At 34.0% G+C, this 23,206-nt stretch overlaps 1 protein-coding gene across 1 annotated transcript in view; it reads right to left on the reverse strand.

Annotated features, from left to right (window-relative positions):
* Prp8 (pre-mRNA processing factor 8) overlaps positions 1-23,206 on the reverse strand; it is a 411,861-nt gene that overhangs the window by 334,393 nt on the left and 54,262 nt on the right. The window contains exons 5-6 of the mRNA XM_090407427.1: positions 13,848-14,063; positions 2,047-2,259 (exon numbers count right to left, since the gene is read on the reverse strand). Of these exons, the coding sequence (XP_090263553.1) occupies positions 2,047-2,259; positions 13,848-14,063 (429 nt within the window). The remainder of the gene's footprint in view (positions 1-2,046; positions 2,260-13,847; positions 14,064-23,206) is intronic.

Genomic DNA, 23,206 nt, shown 5'->3' on the forward strand with positions numbered 1-23,206 from the left:
ATATAACGATCTTGAAATAAATATTAAAATTTTGTTTAGACGTAGGTTAAATATAAAAAAATTTTTTTTAAAAAAAAAAAAATATTTTTTCACAGAAAAATGAAACTGATGTAAAAATAATCATATTAAAAATTCTGAATATTTTTACGTATTAATTTTGCTTGTTAGTTTTTGTTTTCATACACGCAGTGTCTGCACTTGTGATGTGCTCGTTATGAAAATATTATATTAGAAATAACATGTAAAGAAGTAAAAATATTGAAGTACTTACTAATTGATTATTTGTATTATTTATAAGAAAGTTTGTTGTATTTTAAATGTTGAATTTTGTGTTTATGAAAGACTTTCTTCAGCGCTGGTGGATACAGCGAGTCAGCCATATTTTTACAATGCGTAGTTTCTGACGTTGTTGAAGTGCGCATGCTCCCGGAGTGAACTTGATGTTTGATTGACAGCTGACAAGAAAGCGTTGCGTATCCAAGTTACAGTGGTAAACAAGGGAGCGTTCGGAAAGTTTTTTAGAACACTGGCCGAGGAATATTCAAGTTGGGAGGAACTTGATTTTTTGTGTGCGGCAGTCAAAAGGAAATTTCATATTGTATTCCGAAAAAGGAATAGTGGAAATAATATGTTTCAAGAAGGAATAAGTACAGAAGAAAAAGGAAATCTTGAAACTAAGTTTTTATAAACTGGCCGAGGAATATTCAAGTTGGGAGGAACTTGATATTTTTTGTGTGCGGCAGTTAAAAGGAAATTTCATATTGTATTCCGAAAAAGGAATAGTGGAAATAATATGTTTCAAGAAGGAATAAGTAAAGAAAAGGGAAATCTTGAAACTAAGTTTTTATAAACTGGCCGAGGAATATTCAAGTTGGGAGGAACTTGATTTTTTGTGTGCGGCAGTTAAAGGAAATTTTATATTGTATTCCGAAAAGGGAATAGTGGAATTAATATGTTTCAAGAAGGAATAAGTAAAGAAGAAGGAAATCTTGAAACTAAGTTTTTATAAACTGGCCGAAGATATATTCAAGTAGGAAGGAACTTGAATTTTTTGTGTGCGGCAGTCAAAAGGAAATTTCATATTGTATTCCGAAAAAGGAATAGTGGAAATAATATGTTTCAAGAAGGAATAAGTACAGAAGAAAAAGGAAATCTTGAAACTAAGTTTTTATAAACTGGCCAAGATATATTCAAGTAGGAAGGAACTTGATTTTTGTTTTGTGTGAGGCAGTAAAAAAGAATTTTTAAAGGGATCTTGAAAAGAGCCTTAACAGGAAGAGAATAAGACTATGAACATTTTTTTTGTGATTGTAAAGAAAAAGTGTTTTGTCTTAAGAGTAAGTTTGTATTTTTTTAATAAGGCCTTGGATCCATATAATCTGTATTTGTAGTTATGTATTTTACTAGAAGTGTATATATATTGTTTTAAGTTTTATTAAATGTGTTTATTTTGTACTTGGTGTTGAGTCAATGATTAGCTGGATTCTGAAAAAGTGAGTTAAAGTCATTGCACCAATTGGAGTGAACTCTTTGTGCAAATATAATAACATATAGGGACACTCGGAGTCAAAAAATAAAAATAATTGTTAGTAAATGAAATATTATTTATAATACACATTATAAATAAAAAATGGCGCAGCCTATAAAGGATAAATCATTAAATATTAACAATGGCGCAGTCGCCTACAGGATAAATAAATTCATTAAATATTAACAGTATGGTCACTTAAATAGAATGGGAGAGGAAAGATTAGCAAAACAAGTGTTCTCTGCCAGGTTGGCAGGAAAACGACCCAGAGGAAGACCAAGATATAGGTGGATTGATACGGTACAAAGTGCCTTAGACGATAGAAATATAAGATCTGATAATGTTGGAGTCTTGACAAGTAACAGACTGATTTGGAGGAAAATTGTGGATAGGAAGTTAGTAATGATGTAATTTTTTCATGTAGTACTGTCATATCCTGTACACCCCTTGAGGGTACATGGCAGGAATTTGATGATGATGATGATGAATTTAAAATTACATATCAGACAAATACTTACGCTGGATTTGCATCTTTAATCAGAGGTTCAAACTTTGGTCCTCCAGGAATAGACATGTTGAGTGCCTTGGCTGTGAAGAATGATTTTAGATCAAACAAGTAAAAATAATTGTTATCAACTAAATCAGTTAGGAGTTGATTGGCTAATCGATAGAGGGTGGCCATCTGTGGTAATGTTAGATTCCATCTTCGGTATGTAGGACCATTAACATGCCTATGATAGAAGAAAACACGAATTTTCAAAAACAAAAATAGATTTCATTTAAAAAGAAGGGGAGGAAAGCAAATTAGTTTATTCAATTCAAAATTTATGGATAAAAAACATACAATCTAATATTACTACACATAATTAATAGTACAACCACTTGGTAGTACAACCCCCTTGTACCACCAAGTGGTCACTTACACTTGGATTCGCCGATAGTTCTTCGGCATATAAAACTTGTAGATCGTAGAGTTTCGCATACTGGCTGTAAAATAATAAGGGATTTTTATCCCCTTAAATTAATTAACTTCGACAGAAAATATAGCCGTTTGGCTTTTCATCTTAATTATAATATAATATATAATATATATGGGCACACCACTCTGGAATTCGTATAGTAAAAGTATGTAAGTTCTTTTTACTTAAACTTTGATATCATCCAGGTCTACCTACTCACTGAGGAGACCTCAAAAAAAGGTTGAAACCGGTCTGAGAGTGACCGCTCCTCATAATGTAAAGCAGTATTACATCTCCTAGGAGCTGTGTTTTCACATTATGAGAAAATATCAAGGATAGTGAGGGAGCTTGATCCACCTTTGCATCGAGTTGCCTTGGGGTTGTACTACCAAGTGGTCACTTATGCTTGGATTTGCCGATAGTTCTTTGGCATGAAACTCGTAGATCGTAGTTTCCAATCTTAGAGTTTTGCATACTGGCTGTGAAATAATAAGGGAACTTTATCCCCTTAATTTGATGTCCCATTCTGTTTAAAAAGGAAGACATTTAACCAGTGTTTACTTCCAGTCATCACATACAGTTGTGAAACTTTGCCTCTAACAAAAGCACTGGCAAATAAACTAGCAACAACTCAAAGAAAAACGGAGAGGCTGATGCTATGCATCACATTAAAAGATAAGCGAAACACCTGGATAAGAAGACTCATATCACTGATGTCATTCTTCACCACAAGTGACTAAAATGGAAATGAGCCAGACATCTATCCAGAAGAGATGAGCGAAAGACTACCATACTAATGAACTGGATTCCAAAAGAAGGGAAACGAGGCCAACAATGTCCTAAAAGAAGGTGGAGCAATGAATTGTTAAATTCTGTTGGGAAAAATTGGTCAACCATTGCCAATAACAGAGAAAGGGGGAAGGAACTGGAGGAGGAGGCCTTCATCCAGCAGTAAAGAAGATATTCTGAGGAAATGAAGAGATGACACAATGAATGAAAGAATGAGCAAAAACAATCAAATAAGTGCTGAAAAATAAGTTCTCATATGGCAAAGTGAATCTACAGAATTTTTAGCTGAATGATGTGTCCAGTTTTTCATATATAACATTTGATAAAACTAAGATTTGAATTTTACTGTAAGAATGAAGAATTTTCTTTGAACTCAAAAAGTAGTTCTAGAATGGCCATATAGTTTTGCTCTATATTTAGTAAGAATATGAAAGTAAGATATATAGAATAGTAGAAATTGTTGACTAACTGTAATTCTACAGAGAATAAGGTCTCTTTAGAGAGAATAAAGAGAATTACTAAATATACCTAATTTATCTTTTTCTTCATTTTTGAATAAACACAACATGCTGATTTTCAAGTTCTTGCACCCACACAGGTATTAATCTGAAACATTCTAACCAACTATTTAATAATATATAAAATTATATATAATTATTATTATATTTATATATAATTTTACTATTGTACTGAATAGATCATATTCAATCAAAAAACCTGCTTACTGAAAAATGCAATGAATACAACCCTCCTCTTCACATCGCCTTGATTTTAAAAAAGCTTTTGATTGCATAAAAATATCATCAATAATAGAAGCTCCTAGAGATTATGGCATTGAGAAACAATTTATTGACATAATAAAATATATTTATGGAAATGCTATATCAAATATCATTCTTAATGAAATAAGCAAAAATTAATGGTGCTGTGCACTGCCAACATGCACATGCTTATCAGCAGAGAGAGTTGTCTAGTTGTACAGGTTAACATGCAGTGGGGAGATTATGAGAACTGTGTAGCTGTAATAGCACTTCACAATGCTATTAATGTAACACAATGTAATAACACTTCACTTTGGAATGTAGCCACCTGTTATTTTCAACACACTAGAAACATTCAGGATTAGTAGGATGTTTGTGTACTGGACTATTAACTGTTATTACAATACAGAAGATGTATCTAACCACCAAAGAACAGGTCGACCATGTTGCATTAGGATGCAAAAACTTATGAGGGCAGCGAAGACATACCTCCACTGTAATCCTGTGAGAGAACTCAGGATTACAATGGAAGAACGAAAGAAAGAAAGTTTTGCAGAGAACAATGTCACGTGTACTGACTGATGACCAGAGAGTAAAAACAAATCATTGCTCTACTGGACACTTCCTAACACAACTTATGTGTCAGAACATGATAAAATCAAAGGCACAGAGATCGACCGCAGAGTTGTTTAACTACAAAAATGATCGAATATATGCCCAAGATGGTTGCATAGCACATGCCATGGCATCCAGGATTCAGAGAAGTCATCAACCCAAGTCAGTGATGGTTTGGTGGTAATGGGACATATCAGGGAGTATCCGACTTACATTTCTGCAGGAAAGAGGCCAAAACTTCTGCCAAAGTGTATCAAGGTTATGCTGGAATTTGCAGTAAAGCCCCTGAACAACATCTAGTTTCACAGTAGGCAGCAGACCTTCCAACGGGATTCAGCCTTTGTACACAAGACGTGGATTGGTGGATGCAGGTGAATATGCTCGACCACATATCACCATCTGATTTGCTGTCTGGAAGTCCCAATTTGAACCCATTTGTCTTCAAAATTGTGGTAGAAGCTTGAGAATGTAGACTGCAAGAGATGACACCCCAGCATCATAAGCACAAAGGTGGATTTGGTGTGAGCAGTAGCAGCATCTCCATTGGTTGTTGTGCATGCTGCAATCAAGTGTGAAGGCAAAAGGCTGACATTTCAAACATTGAGTGCTACTATATGCAGGTTACATATGTGGTTTGTTTTGTACTGAAAGCTGTAAATGATTTACTGAGAGATTAAAGAATTATGCACTGGTCAAGTTATCATAGAATTTATGAATAGACTAGGTAGAACAAATAAAATATTTCATATATTTAAGAACAGTTTTTAGTAAATGAAAAATGAAATCTGGAAATACACAACAGAATAACCAAGGGTATGGTGGAGAACTAACTGAATAAATTTATATGAAAAGAGAAATTAGCCCAAACAAACTAGCAGTATACAAGACAGTGTTCAAACTAGTTTTAAGTTATGGATCTGAGAATGGAGTTAGATATAAAGCACTTGGGTGTGCTAAAGGGTCAAAGCTATATAACTGAGAGGAGACCTCCACATAACCTTTAAAGGAATGAGAAGAACTCATCAGGGCTTCTGACCTAATGTCCAATCGTCAATTTCTTGTGGAGCACCCTGTTACGTATAGACCTGGATACTGAACGAACTAAGATGGGATGGCAATTTGGGATTAAGCCAAACATGTATTCTTATTGGCTCAAACCACAAATAAAATGATGGTACAACATGACAGAATTTAATGCTGGCTGGAGTGAGCACTGCCCGGTTAAACAAGGCCTCTGTTTTTCTTTCGTCAGGGAACCAGGGTGAACAGTGAAACATCAACTGCTGGAACAAATCCTGAAACACACGTCAACTCCAACATAAGAAGCCTGAATGGCAAAGAAATGGAACTGGTTGAGGAACTGAATAAATATTAGATCGACATAATAGGCTGAAACAAACAAACAAAAAAAACTGGCGAAATCTTCTGAGCAATAAATACAAAATGTTATATTCAGGCAATAACAATCAGGGAAAAGGAGTAGCTATAGTATTCAACACTAAATACGAGGCTAATCTTGAATTATAGAGGTATTTCCCTACTGAGTATTCCTGGATGGATTTATGCAAGTATACTTGAAAAACAGTTGAGAAGGATTGTGGAAGTGAAGCTCGGCAAAGAACAAGCCGGATTCAGGACACAGAATCAGATTTTTACTTTATGACAAATAGATGAAATCTGAAAACAAACGCCAACTCAACATCACCAGAGTTAAAGATCGGTACTATCAACGTAAGAAGCCTGAATGGCAAAGAAATGGAGCTAGCTGAGGAATTAGATAAGTACCAGATCGACATAATAGGGGTGACTAAAACAAAAAAGACCAAAACTGGTAAGATCTTTCTAAGCAATAAATACAAAATGTTATATTCAGGCAATGACAATCAAGGAAAAGAAGAAGTAGCCATAGTATTCAACACAAAATACGAGGCTAATCTTCTTGAATGGCAGTCAGTCTCAAGTAGAGTAATGTGGGCAAATATGAGAATGGGGACCTGGACAATGAGACTTATTTGTGCCTATGGTCCCAAAGAAGGTTCTACTAAGGTAGAAGTGGAGGAATTTTTTGATGCTTTAGAAAAAGCAACTGACACAATGAATAAGGAAAAGTTGGTCCTTGTTGGGGATCTAAATAGCAGAGTAGGAAATGATTGCAAGACATACAATAATATTTTGGGAAAATTTGGAGAAAAGAGCAAAGCTAATAATAATGGCAAATATCTGTTGGATTTCTGCTCAAGACATGGACTGGTTATTACTAACACCATGTTCCAACATAAAAATGTACACAAATTCACATGGAGAGAACAGGCTAGGAATAAGAAAAGTCTCATTGACTATGTTATTGTTGATAGTGATGTTTTCTCCCTGGTGCAGGACACCAGAGTGTACAGAGGATTTGAAATTGGAAGTGATCACTATTTAGTCTTGAGCAGGATAAAATTGAATTTCATATTGAAAAGAATAACATGTAAGAAAGTTTTAAAGCGAATAAAAGTTGAGCAGCTCTCAGATGTGAACTGTAGACTAAAATACACAAAGATTATTGAAAAGAAAATGAAAGAGTTTGAGAACAGGAATCAAACCTTGGAGATGCAGTGGCAAACTCTGAAGAAAACATTGATTGATTCTGCCAGAGAGGCATGTGGTGAGGTTGTGTGCAAGGATAAAAAAATCAGAACTCCTGGTGGACACAGGAAGTTAAAGAGGCAGTGAAGGAAGCATATCAAAAGTTCCTGTCAAATAAGTCATCTTGTACTCTTAGAGAATATAGAGAGAAATGCAAGAATGTTAAACATTGTGTAAAACTAGCTAAACAAAAGTCATGGGAGGACTTTGGCAAGAATATAGAAAATAAATATCAAGAAGGTGGTAAAATATTCTGGAGGTCGTTGAAGAAGCTTAGGAATGGAGGAAAGAGTGCTGTAAAAGGAGTTAGAGATGATAAAGGTGACATGAAAATGGGAGAAAAATATATCCTTGAAGTATGGAGTAATTACTTGGAAAAACTGCTAAATGAAACAAGCAGTGATGATAGCACAGTGGTAAAAAACACTGACCAGGTATGCAGTCAGGAATATATATCCATACTTGAAGTAGAAAAAGCCATCAAAGACTTGAAATGTGGAAAGGCAGCAGGAGATGATATTCGACCAGAAATGCTGAAGTATGGTGGTATAAAAGTCTTATAGTGGCTGCACTGTATAGTTCAGAAAGCCTGGACAGAGGGACGAATTCCCGATGATTGGAGTAGAGCTCTCAGAGTACCAATATATAAAAAGGGAAATAAAACTGAATGTGAGAATTACAGAGGTATTTCCCTACTGAGTGTTCCTGGCAAGATCTATGCAAGTATACTTGAGAAACGGTTGAGAAGAATTGTGGAAGAAAAGCTTGGTGAAGAACAAGCTGGATTCAGGCCAAATAGAGGCTGTCAGGATCAGATCTTCACTTTACGACAAATAGTCGAGAAAGCATGGGAATGTAACAAAGATCTGTATTTAAATTTTGTCAATTTGGAAAAAGGCATATGACAAGGTGCCAAGAGAGAAACTATTCAATATGCTGCAGTTATATGGTGTCAATGGGGCATTATATCAAGAAATACTTAGTCTTTATTTGAGTTGCAAGTCAACAGTTAGAATTGAAGGAAGTACAGGAAGATGGTTTAATGTTAAATCTGGTGTGAGACAAGGATGTACATTATCCCCTCTGTTATTCATTATCTATATGGATCACATTATGAAGGAAAGTGTTATTAAACATGATATCAAAATTGGAGATGTTAATGTCAGCTCTTTGCTTTATGCGGACGATGTTATACTTCTAAATAAATCTGCTAGAAGTCTGCAAGATTCTCTGACTAAATTGAATAGCTGTTGTAATAGATATGGTATGAAGGTCAGCAATAAAAAGACAAAGACAATGAAAATAGGCAGAATCATTGAAAATGTCAACTGTATTGTGAATGGAGAACCTGTGGAACAAGTAAAACATTTCAGCTACTTAGGCAAGATTTTTAGTGAAGATGGTAAATTAATTATAGAAATAGACACTAGAATCAGCAAAGCTGGTATGGTGGGAAGTCAATTGAATAAATTCAATTTCTCTCTTATTCCATATATTCAATTGAATATATGGAATAAGAGAGAAATTAGTCGGAACACTAAATTAGCTGTATACAAGACAGTGTTCAAACCAGTTTTAACTTATGGATCTGAGAGCTGGGTCAGAAGTAAATCACTTGACCAAAGACTAGAGACCGCAGATATGAGAGTCCTGAGAAAGATTATAGGCATGAACAGATGCCATCAATGGCAATGTCATATTAAAAACGAAGATATTAGGAAAGAACTTGACATTGTCAGCATCCAGGAATGCGTTAGCAGAGCTAATCTCAGGTGGTATGGTCACTTAAACAGAATGGGCGAGGAAAGATTAGCAAAACAAGTGTTCTCTGCCAGGTTGGCAGGAAAACAACCCAGAGGAAGACCAAGATATAGGTGGATTGATGTGGTACAAAGTGCCTTAGATGATAGAAATATTAGATCTGATAATGTTGGAGTCTTGACAAGTAACAGACTGATTTGGAGGAAAATTGTAGATAGGAAGTTACTAATGAATTAATTTTTGTCATGTACTATCATATCCTGTACACCCCTTGAGGGTACATGGCAGGAATTTGATGATGATGATGAGAAAGGATGGAAGGGGGGACTTCACAGAACAGTAATAGAAGGTAAAGTTCCTGGAAAAAGAGGAAGAGGTAGACCATCAATGAGATGGATGGATGGTGTGTGTGTGGAGTGACTGATCTTCAGAGCGCTGAGGCCACCAGAAAAATAAACAAAAGGACAACATGGTGAGAACTGGTGTGGCACATCACCGAGCATCGGAGTGACCATATGGCATCTGTAGATGCCCAGTGAACATAGTGGGAGATGTTATACTTTTAAATAAATTCAGTAGAAGTCTGCAAAATTCCCTGACTAAATTGAATAACTGTTGTAATAAATTTGGTATGAAAACCAGCAATAACAACACAAAGACAATAAAAATAGGCAAAAACATTGAAAATTACAACTGCATCATGAAGGGAGAACCTATAGAACAAGTAAAACATTTCAGCTACTTAGGCACAATTTTTATCGAAGATGGTAAATTAAATATGGAAATAGACAACAGAATCAACAAAGCTATACCAGCCATATCACCATACCAGCTTTGTTATGGTAGGAAGTCAACTGAATAAATTTATATGGAATAAGAGAGAAAATAGTCGAAACACTAAATTAGTTGTATACAAGTGTTCAAACCAATATTAACTTATGGATCTGAGAACTGGGTTAGAAATAAAACACTTGACCAAAGACTAGAGACCATAGATATGAAAGTCCTGGGAAAGATTAGGGGCATGAACAGATTGCATCAGTGGCAATATCATTAAAAAAGGGGTTATTAGGAAAGAACTTAACATTGTTAGCATTCAGGAATATGTTAGCAGAGCTAATCTCAGGTGGTATGGTCACTTAAACAGAATGGGCAAGGAAAGATTAGCAAAACTGGTATTCTCTGCCAGGTTAGCAGGGAAAAGATCCAGAGGAAGATATAGCTGGATTGATACAGTAAAAAGTACCTTAGAAGACAGAAATATAAGATCTGATCATGTTGGAGTCATGTCATAACAGATTGATATGACAGTACTACATGCAAGCTCTTCACATGTAGTACTATCATAATATCCCATACACCCCTCGAGGATACGTCTGGAATTTGATGATGATGATAAAGCACTTGATCGACCACAGATATGAGAGTTTTGAGAAATATCAGTGCAGTGAACAGATTGTCAATGACAGAATCATATTAAAAATTAAGATTCTGAAAGGAACTTGACATTGTTAGTATTCGAGAATGTGCGAGAAGGGCCATTCATGGTAGAAGAAAGGTAAGCAGAATAGTTGTTTGATGCCAAGATGGCACAAAAAATACCCAGAAGAAGACCAAAGTCTAGGTAGATCGATTCAGTCAGAAGAATTATATCTAACATTTTGTGCCTTAGAAGCACAAAATGTTAGATATAATACTGGACTGTGGATAATAATTAGACTAATCTGGAGGAAATTGTTGATAGCATATTAATAACATACACTTAATCATGTATTGCAGTCACAGTAGCCTGAACACCAGAAAAAAAGGAACAAAAGTGGGAAAAGTGAACCCATGAGTAAATGCATGAAAATTCCTCTAATAATGAAAATGAAAATTATAAAGAAAAAAATAATCATCTGTTAATTATATTTTAAAATCTTCTGTACCTTCTGCATTTTAGAAGATTTTAAAGTTGATTTTTGTCATATCTCAGGAATTAAAAACCTCCTGTAGGATCCCCTTGCTTTGAGCATGAATTCTGGATAGCACCAGTAAATTTATGTTTTTAATTTTAATACGAAGGCAGATAAACTGGAGGATGGATCCTAAAACCTCATGGCTTAAAATTTTAGAATATTAAAGTATATTAAAGTAACAATGAGTTATTTGTCCTATGATTCTACAGAAGTTTTTACTAAGGCAAAAGTAGTTTTTCAAGTCACTAGAGAATGCAGATAATAAAGATAAAGGAAAAGCTGATGCTTGTTGGAAGCCTACATAACAGAGTAGGAAAGTTTTGGGAATATTCAAAAAAAGAACAAAGCTAATAATAATGTTAAGTACCTACTGAATTGTTCAGGACATGGACTAGTCACTATTGATACCAAGACTATACTAAGTTGTTTGCTAATGATGCAAAATTGGATAGTATAATAGTTGATCAAATCAACAGTTTATGCAAATTTAGTATGGGCAAAATATACTGGATGGTAGTTTAATGTGAAAAAGTGTACAGCTACACATTTTTGGATAAAATATTACAGGTTTTATAATACACTGATGGAAGTGCAGTACAGGAAATTGATGAAAATAGGAATTATGGGATATTGGTAGATGAAGTTCAGAGGCATACTTTAGTTATTAAAGAACACCCTAACAAGCAGAGACAAACAAGTTATCATTATTCTGTATCAAGTATTGATATGGCCACATCTGGATTACTGTGCTCGAGTCTGGTCATCTACATTTCTCAAGCATGAAAAAGTAGTGGAGAAAATCCAAAAACAAGTGACAGAGAGAGAGTAATTTATAGAATGCTCCCTAAAACTACGGACTATGGCTTGTGTTGCAAAAGTTGTTTGACAGGCAGCAAAGAGAGGACGTGTTAGAAATAATTAAGTTAGTTTATAGGTTTTATTGGTTGCATAGGTTTTATTTTATTAATGCAGAAGAAATATTTCAGTACTTGGCTAGTGAAGGGAGAAAAGGAGTTATCCCTGGAAATTGAGAAAGATTTTGGTTAGCAAGATTGTGAGGAGTAGATTTTTTGCTTAAAGTGCTGAATGAGTGGAATGGGTTGTCAGTTTTGTGTGCAATTTGTTGCCAAATGCATGTACTGACAAAGCACTGCATTAACTTGGACTCTGTTATCCTTAGGTTAACAGAGTCAAAGTTAAGGTTTCAATATTATATTAAGAGGGCTATTACTAAGGTGTTAACTTTCAATTACAATTGTTCAAAACATTCTTCATCTAACTTTTTAAGATATTTAGATCCAGAGGAACTTAAGTTTTATTGTGACAGTCGGAGGAAAATTAATAGTATATTCCAAAAAAGGAATCGTGGATCTCTTAAGTTTTAATGTGGAATAAGTATGTGGATAAATAAAAGAAAATATTGTTATATGCGTTTTAAAAGAAATACTGGAGGAAACGCTAATTGAAAGATTTATAGTAGGTTCCGAAAATGAAATCATAGAACTGCAAGTTTTTTTTTAAATGGAAAAGTTAAGACTGTCAATAAGAATTAGTGAATAAAAGAAGGATTTGCTATTGATGTTCTAAAGGAATGTTCGAGAAAACTCTGATTAGGAAGTTTCATCTGTATTAAGGATGCCGGATCTAACTATTATTTCTACTAAAAAGAGACAGAATTAAATCAGGAAGATTTTATGTGTGCTACATGAGTGATGAAAAAGGATCCTGCGAAAATGAAGAATAGAGTCATAGATCTTCGGAAAAGGGCCTTGACGGAGAGAGAAACTGGCTATGAACATTTTGTGATTGTGCAAACAAAGTGTTTAGTCTAGTTTTAAGTGCAAGTTTATTTTTAAAAGGCCTTGGATCCAATTAATTTGTAGTTAGTTGGGTAATATTTGTTTGAAGTGTACATATATTGTTTGTGTTATATTAAATGTATTTATTTTGTATTTTTGGTCTTGAGTCAGTGATTATTTGGATTCTGAAAGAAAGAGTTAAGATCACTGCACCAATTGGAGTGAACCCTTGTGCATATAATAATATATAGGTACACTCGGAAATAAATTAAAAATAACTGTTAAACAGAGATCATCTCTATGGTAGGATTAAATATTAAGATAATATCTATGAATATCCTATATATAAAAATCAACCAATTATTAACAGAATGCCTGTCGAGTGTTTTTTACCACAGTGCTATCACTGCTTGTTTCATTTAGCAATTTTTTGAAGCAATTACTCCATGCTTTGAGGAATGTCTTTTAACCAGTTTTGGTGTGTAGTATGTGGCCTCTCTCGATGACTCCTTGGAGGTCTTTCTTAATAATAATAATAAGACTGAAGATAAAAATATTCTAGATAAATGAAACAAGCAGTGACAGTGTGATGGTAGAAAACTATATTAGTCTTGGCACATAAAACATTAATGTGGAGAAAAGTTGATCAGAAGTCAGTAATGGTGCAATTTTTTCCATGTAGTATTATCATAACATCCTGTACACCCTTAGACGGTACATGCCAGGAATTTGATGATGAGAAGGGAAAGGGCAAGTGAGAGAGAGAAAAAAAGTTACTAAACTCTTGTTGCACAAATGCTTACACTAAACACCGAAATGTGTAGAGTTCTGTGTTTTGCAAATCTATCCAAGCAACCACAAGTTAAACATTTACTAACATGTTCTGTTTAGTATTTGTTTTTAGTTTTAGTTTATGTTTTTTAAATCTTCACCCTTCTCAAAAATAAACTTTAAATATATACACAGTATGATTTTCAAGAACTATTAATGCATATTATGCTATCTATTAAAGAATAATTTAAAACTTCTGCTCCACTACTGTAACTTACTTAGTATCCATAAGCGGTTTGTGATCATAAAACCATTTAATGACTTGTGCATCTTCATCTTTATCTAAATCCATCTGAATGGCTTCTAAAGGCTCCACATCTAACACATTATCAGCATAGTCTAAAGGTGGTTCTTCATCATCAAATGGAGGAAATCTCATTCTCTTAAAATGTCTTCTGTCTCTTTTTTCTCTTCTCATCATAATCCACATTGTTCTTAAACAGAATCAAATAATAAAAATATTCATTGAAATAATAATAAAGTTTTTACTTAGTAATACTACAATTCATGATTAATTTATTATATTAGATTTTTTTCAATGACAATCACATTTGTAAAAGGTTTTAAACCTACTATATGCTAGTACTATTGGCTCACTATAATTAGATTACTGGTTCCCAAATCATGGGGGGGGGGGGGACTGGGAGAGGCTGGGGAAATGCCAAGAGGCAGCACATGGTCAGAGGGAGTAGATTCTTCTTAGTGTGATGACGGCTCGTTTTATAACTTTCTTCAAATCACATTTGAAGATGTGTTCTTATCACCTTCAAAGCTTTTCAACTAAATAGTTATATATATATAAATATTTTATACTATAAATTTCCCTCACCTAATAATGTTTTCATTAGTAAAAATTCACATAGTATTTTCATTCACATAATGTTCACATAGCAGTCTGATGACAGTGTGGAGAGGTGAGGTCGTGTGGTTGCAAAAGTTAAGTACTATTGGGAATGAATAAGCCACACCACTTAATTACTGCATGGAACGTAACCATCTTTTTTATCAGTTCATGGCACAATATAATATAAAAAATACTAAAAACTTCAATAACAATTTGTTGGTTGGTTACTGCTTTGATAACGTATTTACTTTTGTATTGTGATACATGTGCATTTATTGTAATATTATTTCATTAAAATTTAATCATTAAATTCCTAAATTAAATTTCAGAATATAAAATCAAAGAAACGATAACAATATAATTTGGAGTATCTCAAGTATGGATTGAATAATAAACCAACATTTGCCAATGCATCTAATAGACAATTTTTTAATAAGGCAATGATGCATTCTAGACTGACCAAACATCTAAAGACAGCATTTCCTAACAAAGTATACTTTTTTTCCCAACCACTTCAAGTGAATGAAGTTCAAAAGTGGCCAGCAATTTTAGCATGTTTTGCAATACTTTGAAATAAAACACTTATGGTTTGCATGCATCATACAATATTTCATTACTGATTGAAATAACAGCGAATGAAGTTCTGAGTACTGTTTTACATAAGTTACCACGTGATATAATGAAGATGATTTCTGAGCAATAATTTAGTGGAAATATACAAAGAAGATATAGCTAAAAATGTGGAAGTGGAAATGGGCTGGGCATTTATCCATAAGAGAAGATGAGAAATGGCCCACCATACTAATGAAGTGGATTCCATAGGAAGGAAAAAGAGGCCAAGGTCATCCTAAAAGAAGAGGGAGTGACGAACTGTCGAAATTTGTGGGAAATGAGTGGTCATCCATAGCCAGGAACAGAGAGAGAGAGAGATGGAAAGAACTGGAGGCCTTTGTCCAGCAGTGGACTGAAAATGCTGGAGAGAGAGATTTTGCAGCATACTAAGGAATAAGCATTATAGCTGGATGAGTCAATTATTATTTTTTTTAATAAAAAGTTTATTTATAAAAACTGAAAGGTTGGTTCGCGAGTGATTTGCAATGTAACTAAAAACAGATACTAAAGTGACATCAATATTTCATACTGCTGAGTAGTTCTAAAAGAAAATGAAATTCCACTTAACAAAGATGTTTGTGCAAATGATGGAGCACGATCAATGAGAGATTGCTGGTGCAGGTTACCTGCTTATTTCAAAAAGCAATGCCATATGTCTTATCACTGCATTATTTGTGTTGTTCATTACCAACATTTGGTTGCGAAAAAACTCAGTAATTTAAGTTTGTGCACATTTAAGAAAGGGGTAAGAACTAGATTTTTCTTGCACAGAAATGGGAATGAGTGGAACAGTTTGCCTGTTGAAGTGATGATGGTATCTACTATGAATGAGTTTAAGAGAAGGTATGACAGTTGGTATGGGTGATGTATGTCCTTCTTCGATGAGTCCTTGACTCCCTGACACTCCCAGGAAGTCAAGGACTTGCATCCATATTTATTTAAATTAGGCTGATTTCTGAGGGCAGCTGCAGATTCTAAGCAGTCTTTCTTTTCTAAATTTGCTGCAATGGAGAATGTTTTTTTTGTTTGTTTGTTTCTTTCTCTCACCCCTAGTTGATCCTATGAGTAGTATCCAATGCACAGTCTACAAGCAGACTGACAACAGTCATAATTGCCAATGTATTTTTTGTGTTCATTTATGCTGATGGTGGCTGGTCTACCTGTCTGATCTTTAGTGAAATGAGGGTAGCTAATGAAGCTTAAAGGCTGTGCAGAGGTTATATTTCTTTAAGGGACTTGACTATTGTTTCAGATGTATGGTAGACATAGGGGATGTGATGGCCTTCCTAAAATCCTTTTGAGATGGTCATAGATTGGGGGAAGGACTTGTTATTTTTTTAAATTATATAGCAACTATATACACAACAACTTCTTATCCATTGGCTACTGAATTAAAAAAATCATCAACCCTTCCCCAATCCACATGAGGTGAGGAGTAGTGACTGCAGTTGACAAGTTCTTTTAATATTCTAGGCAAGATTCAAATCCATGCATTTCAGGTAAAGGACATATTCTTCCAAATGTGATAAGGAGAATCAATAAAGATTAGAGGTCTATAATAGAGCATTAGCTGCAAAGTTTGAGGTTTTTCACCATTGCATGCTGAATGTAGCCAAAGAGATATCAACTACCTAACTGCAAACAGACCACAACAGTAGGATCTAGCAAAGTCCTTTTGCATATCATTATGAAAAATCATGATATCTATCAGACATAATCGAACTGAGTAATCCTGTTTCTTCCAACTTTTCCATGGAATTTATCTAAAAGTAGAAAGTACAATCACTCCCCATGGATCAACAATGAAAGAATCCACAATGGTATTACTAGTTGAGAGGTTTCCAATAATACTGAAATGGTCTGTTTCACCATTATTTTAGACAGCATTAAAGTGAATTAACAGAATGATAATTTAACAAAAAAAGATCTAATTCCCTCAAGAACACAGCCAATTTCAAAGTTATAGGGAAAATGCAGAGAAAAATGAACATAACATAGAACAAAAGCCCTCAGAGCAACTGGACAAATTTACTGAAATCAAAAGATTTTCTGGTATCTAGGCTAGTTATGATTCTCATCAAAGGACACAGTGGATGTAATAAAAGAAGAAAGATTGAAAAAACAAGAAGGTGCATTTTTAAAATATCTTTGCCAAGAAGATTGTAATCACATACAAGAAGAAAATCTTCAAGATTATTCGTTGGATAATTCGTCTATAGTTTCGATTAATTAATTGGAGAATTCTACAGATACCAAAAATTGGATTAAAACATCGAAGGAGAAATCTATAGATCACATGAGTATAGTTGATTCTGAAGCTGGTTGTTCTACAGATCCAATCATAAAAGGATTTGATTTTATAAATTTAAATTATAATGATCCAGCAACTTGGTGTCCTGTAAAATTTTCCAATATCAATCGATTACGTCAACTATTAGTTGAACATGGAACCGAACAGATTCATAATTTTGATTTTCCGAAAGATAATAATAGAAGATTTTCAATGACTCGTTACACTCTAAGACTATTTAATGGCGAGACAATGCAGCATCTGTGGTTATTGTACTCAAAAGCCACGGATTCTGCATTTTGCTTCTGCTGTTTATTATTTGATCAATGGCAGATTAACCTTGCTGATTCTGGATTGAGGGACTGGGAAAATGCTTCTATTTTAGCTGCGCATGAAAAAAGTCAAAGACACGTTGAAAATTACCATAAGTGGAAAGAATTAGAAATTCGAATAAAAGAAAAGAAAACCATTGATGAAGAGAACGTACTAGTTATTAGAAATGAGGAGAAACATTGGGTGCAAGTATTAGAATGACTCTTTGCTTTAGTTCAGATGTTAGCTATTCAAAATTTATCATTTCGAGGAACAAATGAGACATCGTTTTCGCATGGAAATGGAAATTTTTTGAAATGTGTCGAATTTCTAGCAAAGTTTGATCCAATAATGAATGAACACCTTTGAAGAATAAAAGATACATATGTGCATTATCCTGGAAAAGATATTCAAAATGAAATAAACATCTTCGCCAATGCGATAAAAAAGAAAATTTTATATAATCTGTTGCTGCCGCAAAATATTATTCCATAATTATTGACTGTACGTCCGACATTGGTCAGATGGAACAAATGAGCATAGTACCTCGATTTGTAGACACTAGTAATAGCACGGTTTCTATAAAAGAATACTTTTTGGGATTTATAGAAATAAAAAATACCACTGGAGAATTTTTATCAAATGAAATACTAGGAACTCTAGACAAATTTTCATTACCAATACGAGATTTACAAGGTCAAGGATACGATAACGTCAGTAATATGAAAGGTGATGTAAAAGGTGTGCAGCGACGAATTTCAAATATTAACCCATGGGCAATGTATGTACCCTGTAGTTCACATTCATTAAATTTAATAGTGAATTGCACTGCTAATACTTTAGATGGCACAGCATTTTTTGACGTGGTACATCATCTATATGTATTTTTTTCCAGTTCGACTCGTCGATGGGAATACCTCAAAAGACAAGTAATTTTACACTCGAACCAGTTTGTGATACACGATGGGAGAGTCGAATTGACTCATTAAAGCCCCTAAGATATAATTTGTCCGAAGTTTGCGAAGCACTGCAAGAAATATCTCAAGATGATAGTTTATGTGGATTAAGTAGAAATACCATGAAATTAGATGCAAGTAGTCTTCTTAAAACTTTAAGGAAGTTCAAATTTTTCACATCCTTAGTAATGTGGTATAATATACTTTTTGAAATAAACTTTACAAGTAAACAACTTCAGAATACAAGTCTTGATATAAATGGTGCCATAAATTGTATTAATGATACAAAGAATTTCTTAATGAAAATCTGAAATGAGGATGAATTTGAAAAGATGTTAACAGATGCAGAAAAAAATTAGGTGTTACATCTAAAAAAAATTTTGGAATGTAACGCCTAATTTTGAACAAGAAAGAGTTAGACTTAGAAAAAAAAGAAACAATTTGTGTATGAAGCAGAGGATGAATTCATAACAGATTTTAAACAAAAATTTAAGGATTAAAGATTTTTATTTTTCAATTATTGATACCGCAATTGCATCTGTTGGTGAAAAATTCAAGCACCTGTCTACAATTAACGAAAAGTTTGGTTTTCTTTTAAATATACATGAATTTCAAAAAATTACTTCAGCAGAACTGCTTAAAAAATGTTTGATATTGGAAAATTATTTAATACATGATAATTCTAGAGATATTGACGGAACAGATTTATGTAGTGAATTACAAATAATAGCAAGGCGAATTCCAGAAAATACTTCCTCATTAGATGTCCTGTCATACATATGCAAAAATAATTTAGAAAATAGTGTTCCAAATGTGTTTATTGCTCTGAGAATTTTTTCGACATTGCCAGTATCAGTATCAAATTCAGAAAGGAGTTTCTCGAAATTAAAACTTACAAAAACTTACACTCGCTCTACGATGGCTCAGGAACAACTCACTGGTCTAGCAATAATATCTGTAGAGCATGAAATTGCATCTACAATCAATATAGATGAATTAATTCAAAACTTTGCCAAAGCAAAAGCCCGAAAGATTAATTTTTCATAATTTTTGTATTCAAGATTACAAATGTATTGGTTTTGATTAATAAATTTTATATATGAACTTTTATATATAAATGTTCTTAATGATATTTTTATAAATATCCACATGTGTAGGAGTACGTGTGCTTGTGTGAGTATCACAAAATATATATACAGCAATCCCTCAATTAGTGCACCTAATGCATTCTTTAAAACAGGCGCATTAATCGAAAACACACTAATCGAATATAATTACTTATGGGAAAAAGTATAATTCGTTTCTCAAATTTCTTTTTTGAACCTTAATTTTTTTTATAAAAGAATGAAGGTATGTCTCAGGTCTCAGGGTGTGGTTAAAGGAAAATCATGAAGCTTGAAGACAATAAAACATATTCAGAATATAAATTTTATTATTCTACTTCTTAAGAATTGAGCAAAATTTTGTACAAAAAATATTATATGCCACCATTTGTAATTGCAGGCAATTTTTATGATCGGTCATAAACAGCAGTATTCCCTTTCCCAAATATTGAAAGGTTTCGATGTGTAAAAATTAACGATACACAAATATTAGGCGTTCTGGGTCTGAGCTTTGACATATTCTCAAATATTATTCTCCTCACAATATTTCCACTATAAAATATTTATTCATAAAAAATGCTTAGAAAACTAAAATGACAAATTCCAGGAACTTCTCGCAGAACACAGTTTGAGAAACCCTGGTATACATAGTGTACATGGAAGTAGTGTAATATGCCATTAAAAATAACTTTGTAAAATGTTTTAAATAGGTAACTAAATTATTTCATGCTGGTGAGTGATTTTTTAAAAGTTAGATAGAAAATTTTTAAAATCTGTAACATTTATTTTTAAGATGTATATAGGCGCACTAATCGAATTTGGGTATCGAAAAAATGATTACTGCATAGAGACAATGTATAGGGACGCCTAAATTTTCTTTGCCTAGTGGCGCCAGATACTCTCACACCGACCCTGGACTGAAGTAATACGTAAATATGTAAGCAAGTAGAACAAGTGGATGTTATGATTGCAGGAAAGAAGATGAAAGGAGAAAAGTACAGCATGAGAGAGGATATAAAAGTTACAGAGGGACTGTGAATCTATGATTATGGTAATGCAGAAGTGAGTTCAGGAGAACGGTGATTGCATAGGTGGAAATAGTTTGCAGTATGTAGATATATAGAGTGACTTTGATAGTCAAAAGGATTTGTACATACAAGATGCAGTGGTATCTAAATGGTTTTGATGCTACTCATCAGTGAAAGAGTAATTGTCAGGGGAAACTAGATATCTATAAGATTGCATGAAAGCATGGATATGTGCATTAAGTGGTAGAAATTGCAATTACCATCACTCGCTCATTGCCTGACACCAAACCGATTCAGATACTACCTGAATGGATTTGGTATCAAGGCAAATCCTTTGTTAAGAAAGAAAAATATTAACTGCAGAAATAGGACGGGGTTGTTTCCAAATTCAACTCATCAACTCAACTATCATTATGGGTAATTTCAACTATGAGAGGTACACACTGGATGGTAGAGAAATCTCTTAAGACAAGGAAATATAAATTTACAGAAGTATTCAGAAATAACTTCTTAAATGTGAAGGGAAGTAAAGAACACTGGATCTAGTAATAGGACCTGAGAATGGCTATAAATGAGTTGACCGTTATGCCTTCAAATGATGAGAGTAACAAAGAGTTGATTTGGGAACTGACAGTGTATGTAAAAGCTTTGACTAGGACGAAGCACAAGAAACTACAACACACACAAGTTAGGTGATTATAATAAACTGAGAAGACAGTTTGCAGCAATCCCTTGGCATTGGAAGCATGGTAAGAGGAATCAATAGGAGGTGGTCAAAAGCCTAAAAGAAGCTATATCTGATTGCATCCCAAAAGTTAAGAGAATTAATTGCACAGGAGCTAAATGGATGTGTAACATTTTACAACAAGAGCTGCATAAAAAGAAAATACTCTGGTATCAAATACTGTGAGGAAAGTAATGCTGAAACTCTGGAGTACTTTAAACAGTAGGCTAAGAGAGTGACAACCATGGTGAAGAAGGTGACATCAGATTATGAAAAGAAGACAGCCAAACAGACCAAGGAAATGGAAGAATAACTTTAGTGAAAGCAGATGGGAGAAAACTGTCAGATAAACAGGAATAGCTGATTCACTAAGTGATCGCTTAGACATTCCTTTAAAAAAGTATTCAACATATTTCTTCGATACCTGGAGAACTGTAAACTAATCAATGACCACCAATATGGATTTAACCAATTAAGATCTATAGCTGATTTTGCATACATCACCCACCTTTGGACACATGCTACGGACAAGCTTATGCTGTTGCATTTCCAAGGCATATGATAGGGTTTGGCATCAAAGACATCTCAGCAAACTGTCATCTTATGACCTTAGCTCCTTTATAATTGGATTGCTAGTTTTCTCTGGGATCATCAAGCATACATAATGGTAGCAGATGTTATCTCTTCAGATTTTTTAATGCTAGTGTTACTCAGGGTACTGATGTTTCAATCCTCTTTCTCATATACATAAATTATCCTCTCTCATTAACCTCAAATCCTATCTCCAGTTTTGCTGATGATAGCACTCTCCTAATCATACAACAAATCTTGTAATTCTCAAATATTTCAAGCTTCAAGATCATCTATAATAAGTGCCCTAAAAATCAATCTCAATGCCATTCTTCAATTGGATAATAACCTATCATCTTCAATGCTTCTAAAACATAGTTTTGACTTTTTCTCCTTACTTTTAATGATGCGTAACATTCAAGGCCAAATTTCTCTTATTAGACTGACTCTTACTTGAAACCATTCCTGGAATAAAAACATCACTTCTAAAAAGCTTGCTATCTTTTTTTGCTCAAGCTTACTTTTCATCTGTCCAGCTATTTTACTCTGTACAAATCCTAAATTTGCCATACTAACCTTGGAATACTCACATGTGGGATGACACCTAAAGTCTCTCTGCAAATTCTTGATGCTGTTTCAGAAGACGGCATTTCAGTTAAATGACAACCCACACTCTTTCTTTCTCACAGCATTTCTTCAACCACCATCTTATAGATGGGCAATTTCTACATTTTCTATTCTACAGCTGTATCCATGGGTTCTGTAAATGGAACTTGCTTCATGCCCCCCCCCCCCCCCCATTTCTGTTATATCTACAATAACACATAATTTGAAATGTCGCCTCCCCAAACCTATTACTCCCATTCATTTTACACTCCACCTACCCCAGTTCTCAGGAAATGAACTTTTCCATAAAGTATTCCCTAAAGATAACAATCCCCAGATCTTAAAAGAATGTCAACAGATTACTTTGCTCTTGATTCCAAATTACATATGGCATTTATTTGTAATAGGCCTTTAGTCCTCTCTTATTTCAGGGTGAGTTGTTGCTAATATTGATGCAACAACTTACAGGGCTAATTAGTATCTCCTGTGTGGTTCATCAAGGTACTGATTAGGAATTACATCTAAAGATGAG

Source organism: Typopeltis vanoorti, chromosome 17 (assembly GCF_054136105.1).
Source record: "Typopeltis vanoorti isolate ZY-2024b chromosome 17, IOZ_Tvanoo_1.0, whole genome shotgun sequence".
NCBI lineage: Eukaryota > Metazoa > Arthropoda > Arachnida > Uropygi > Thelyphonidae > Typopeltis > Typopeltis vanoorti.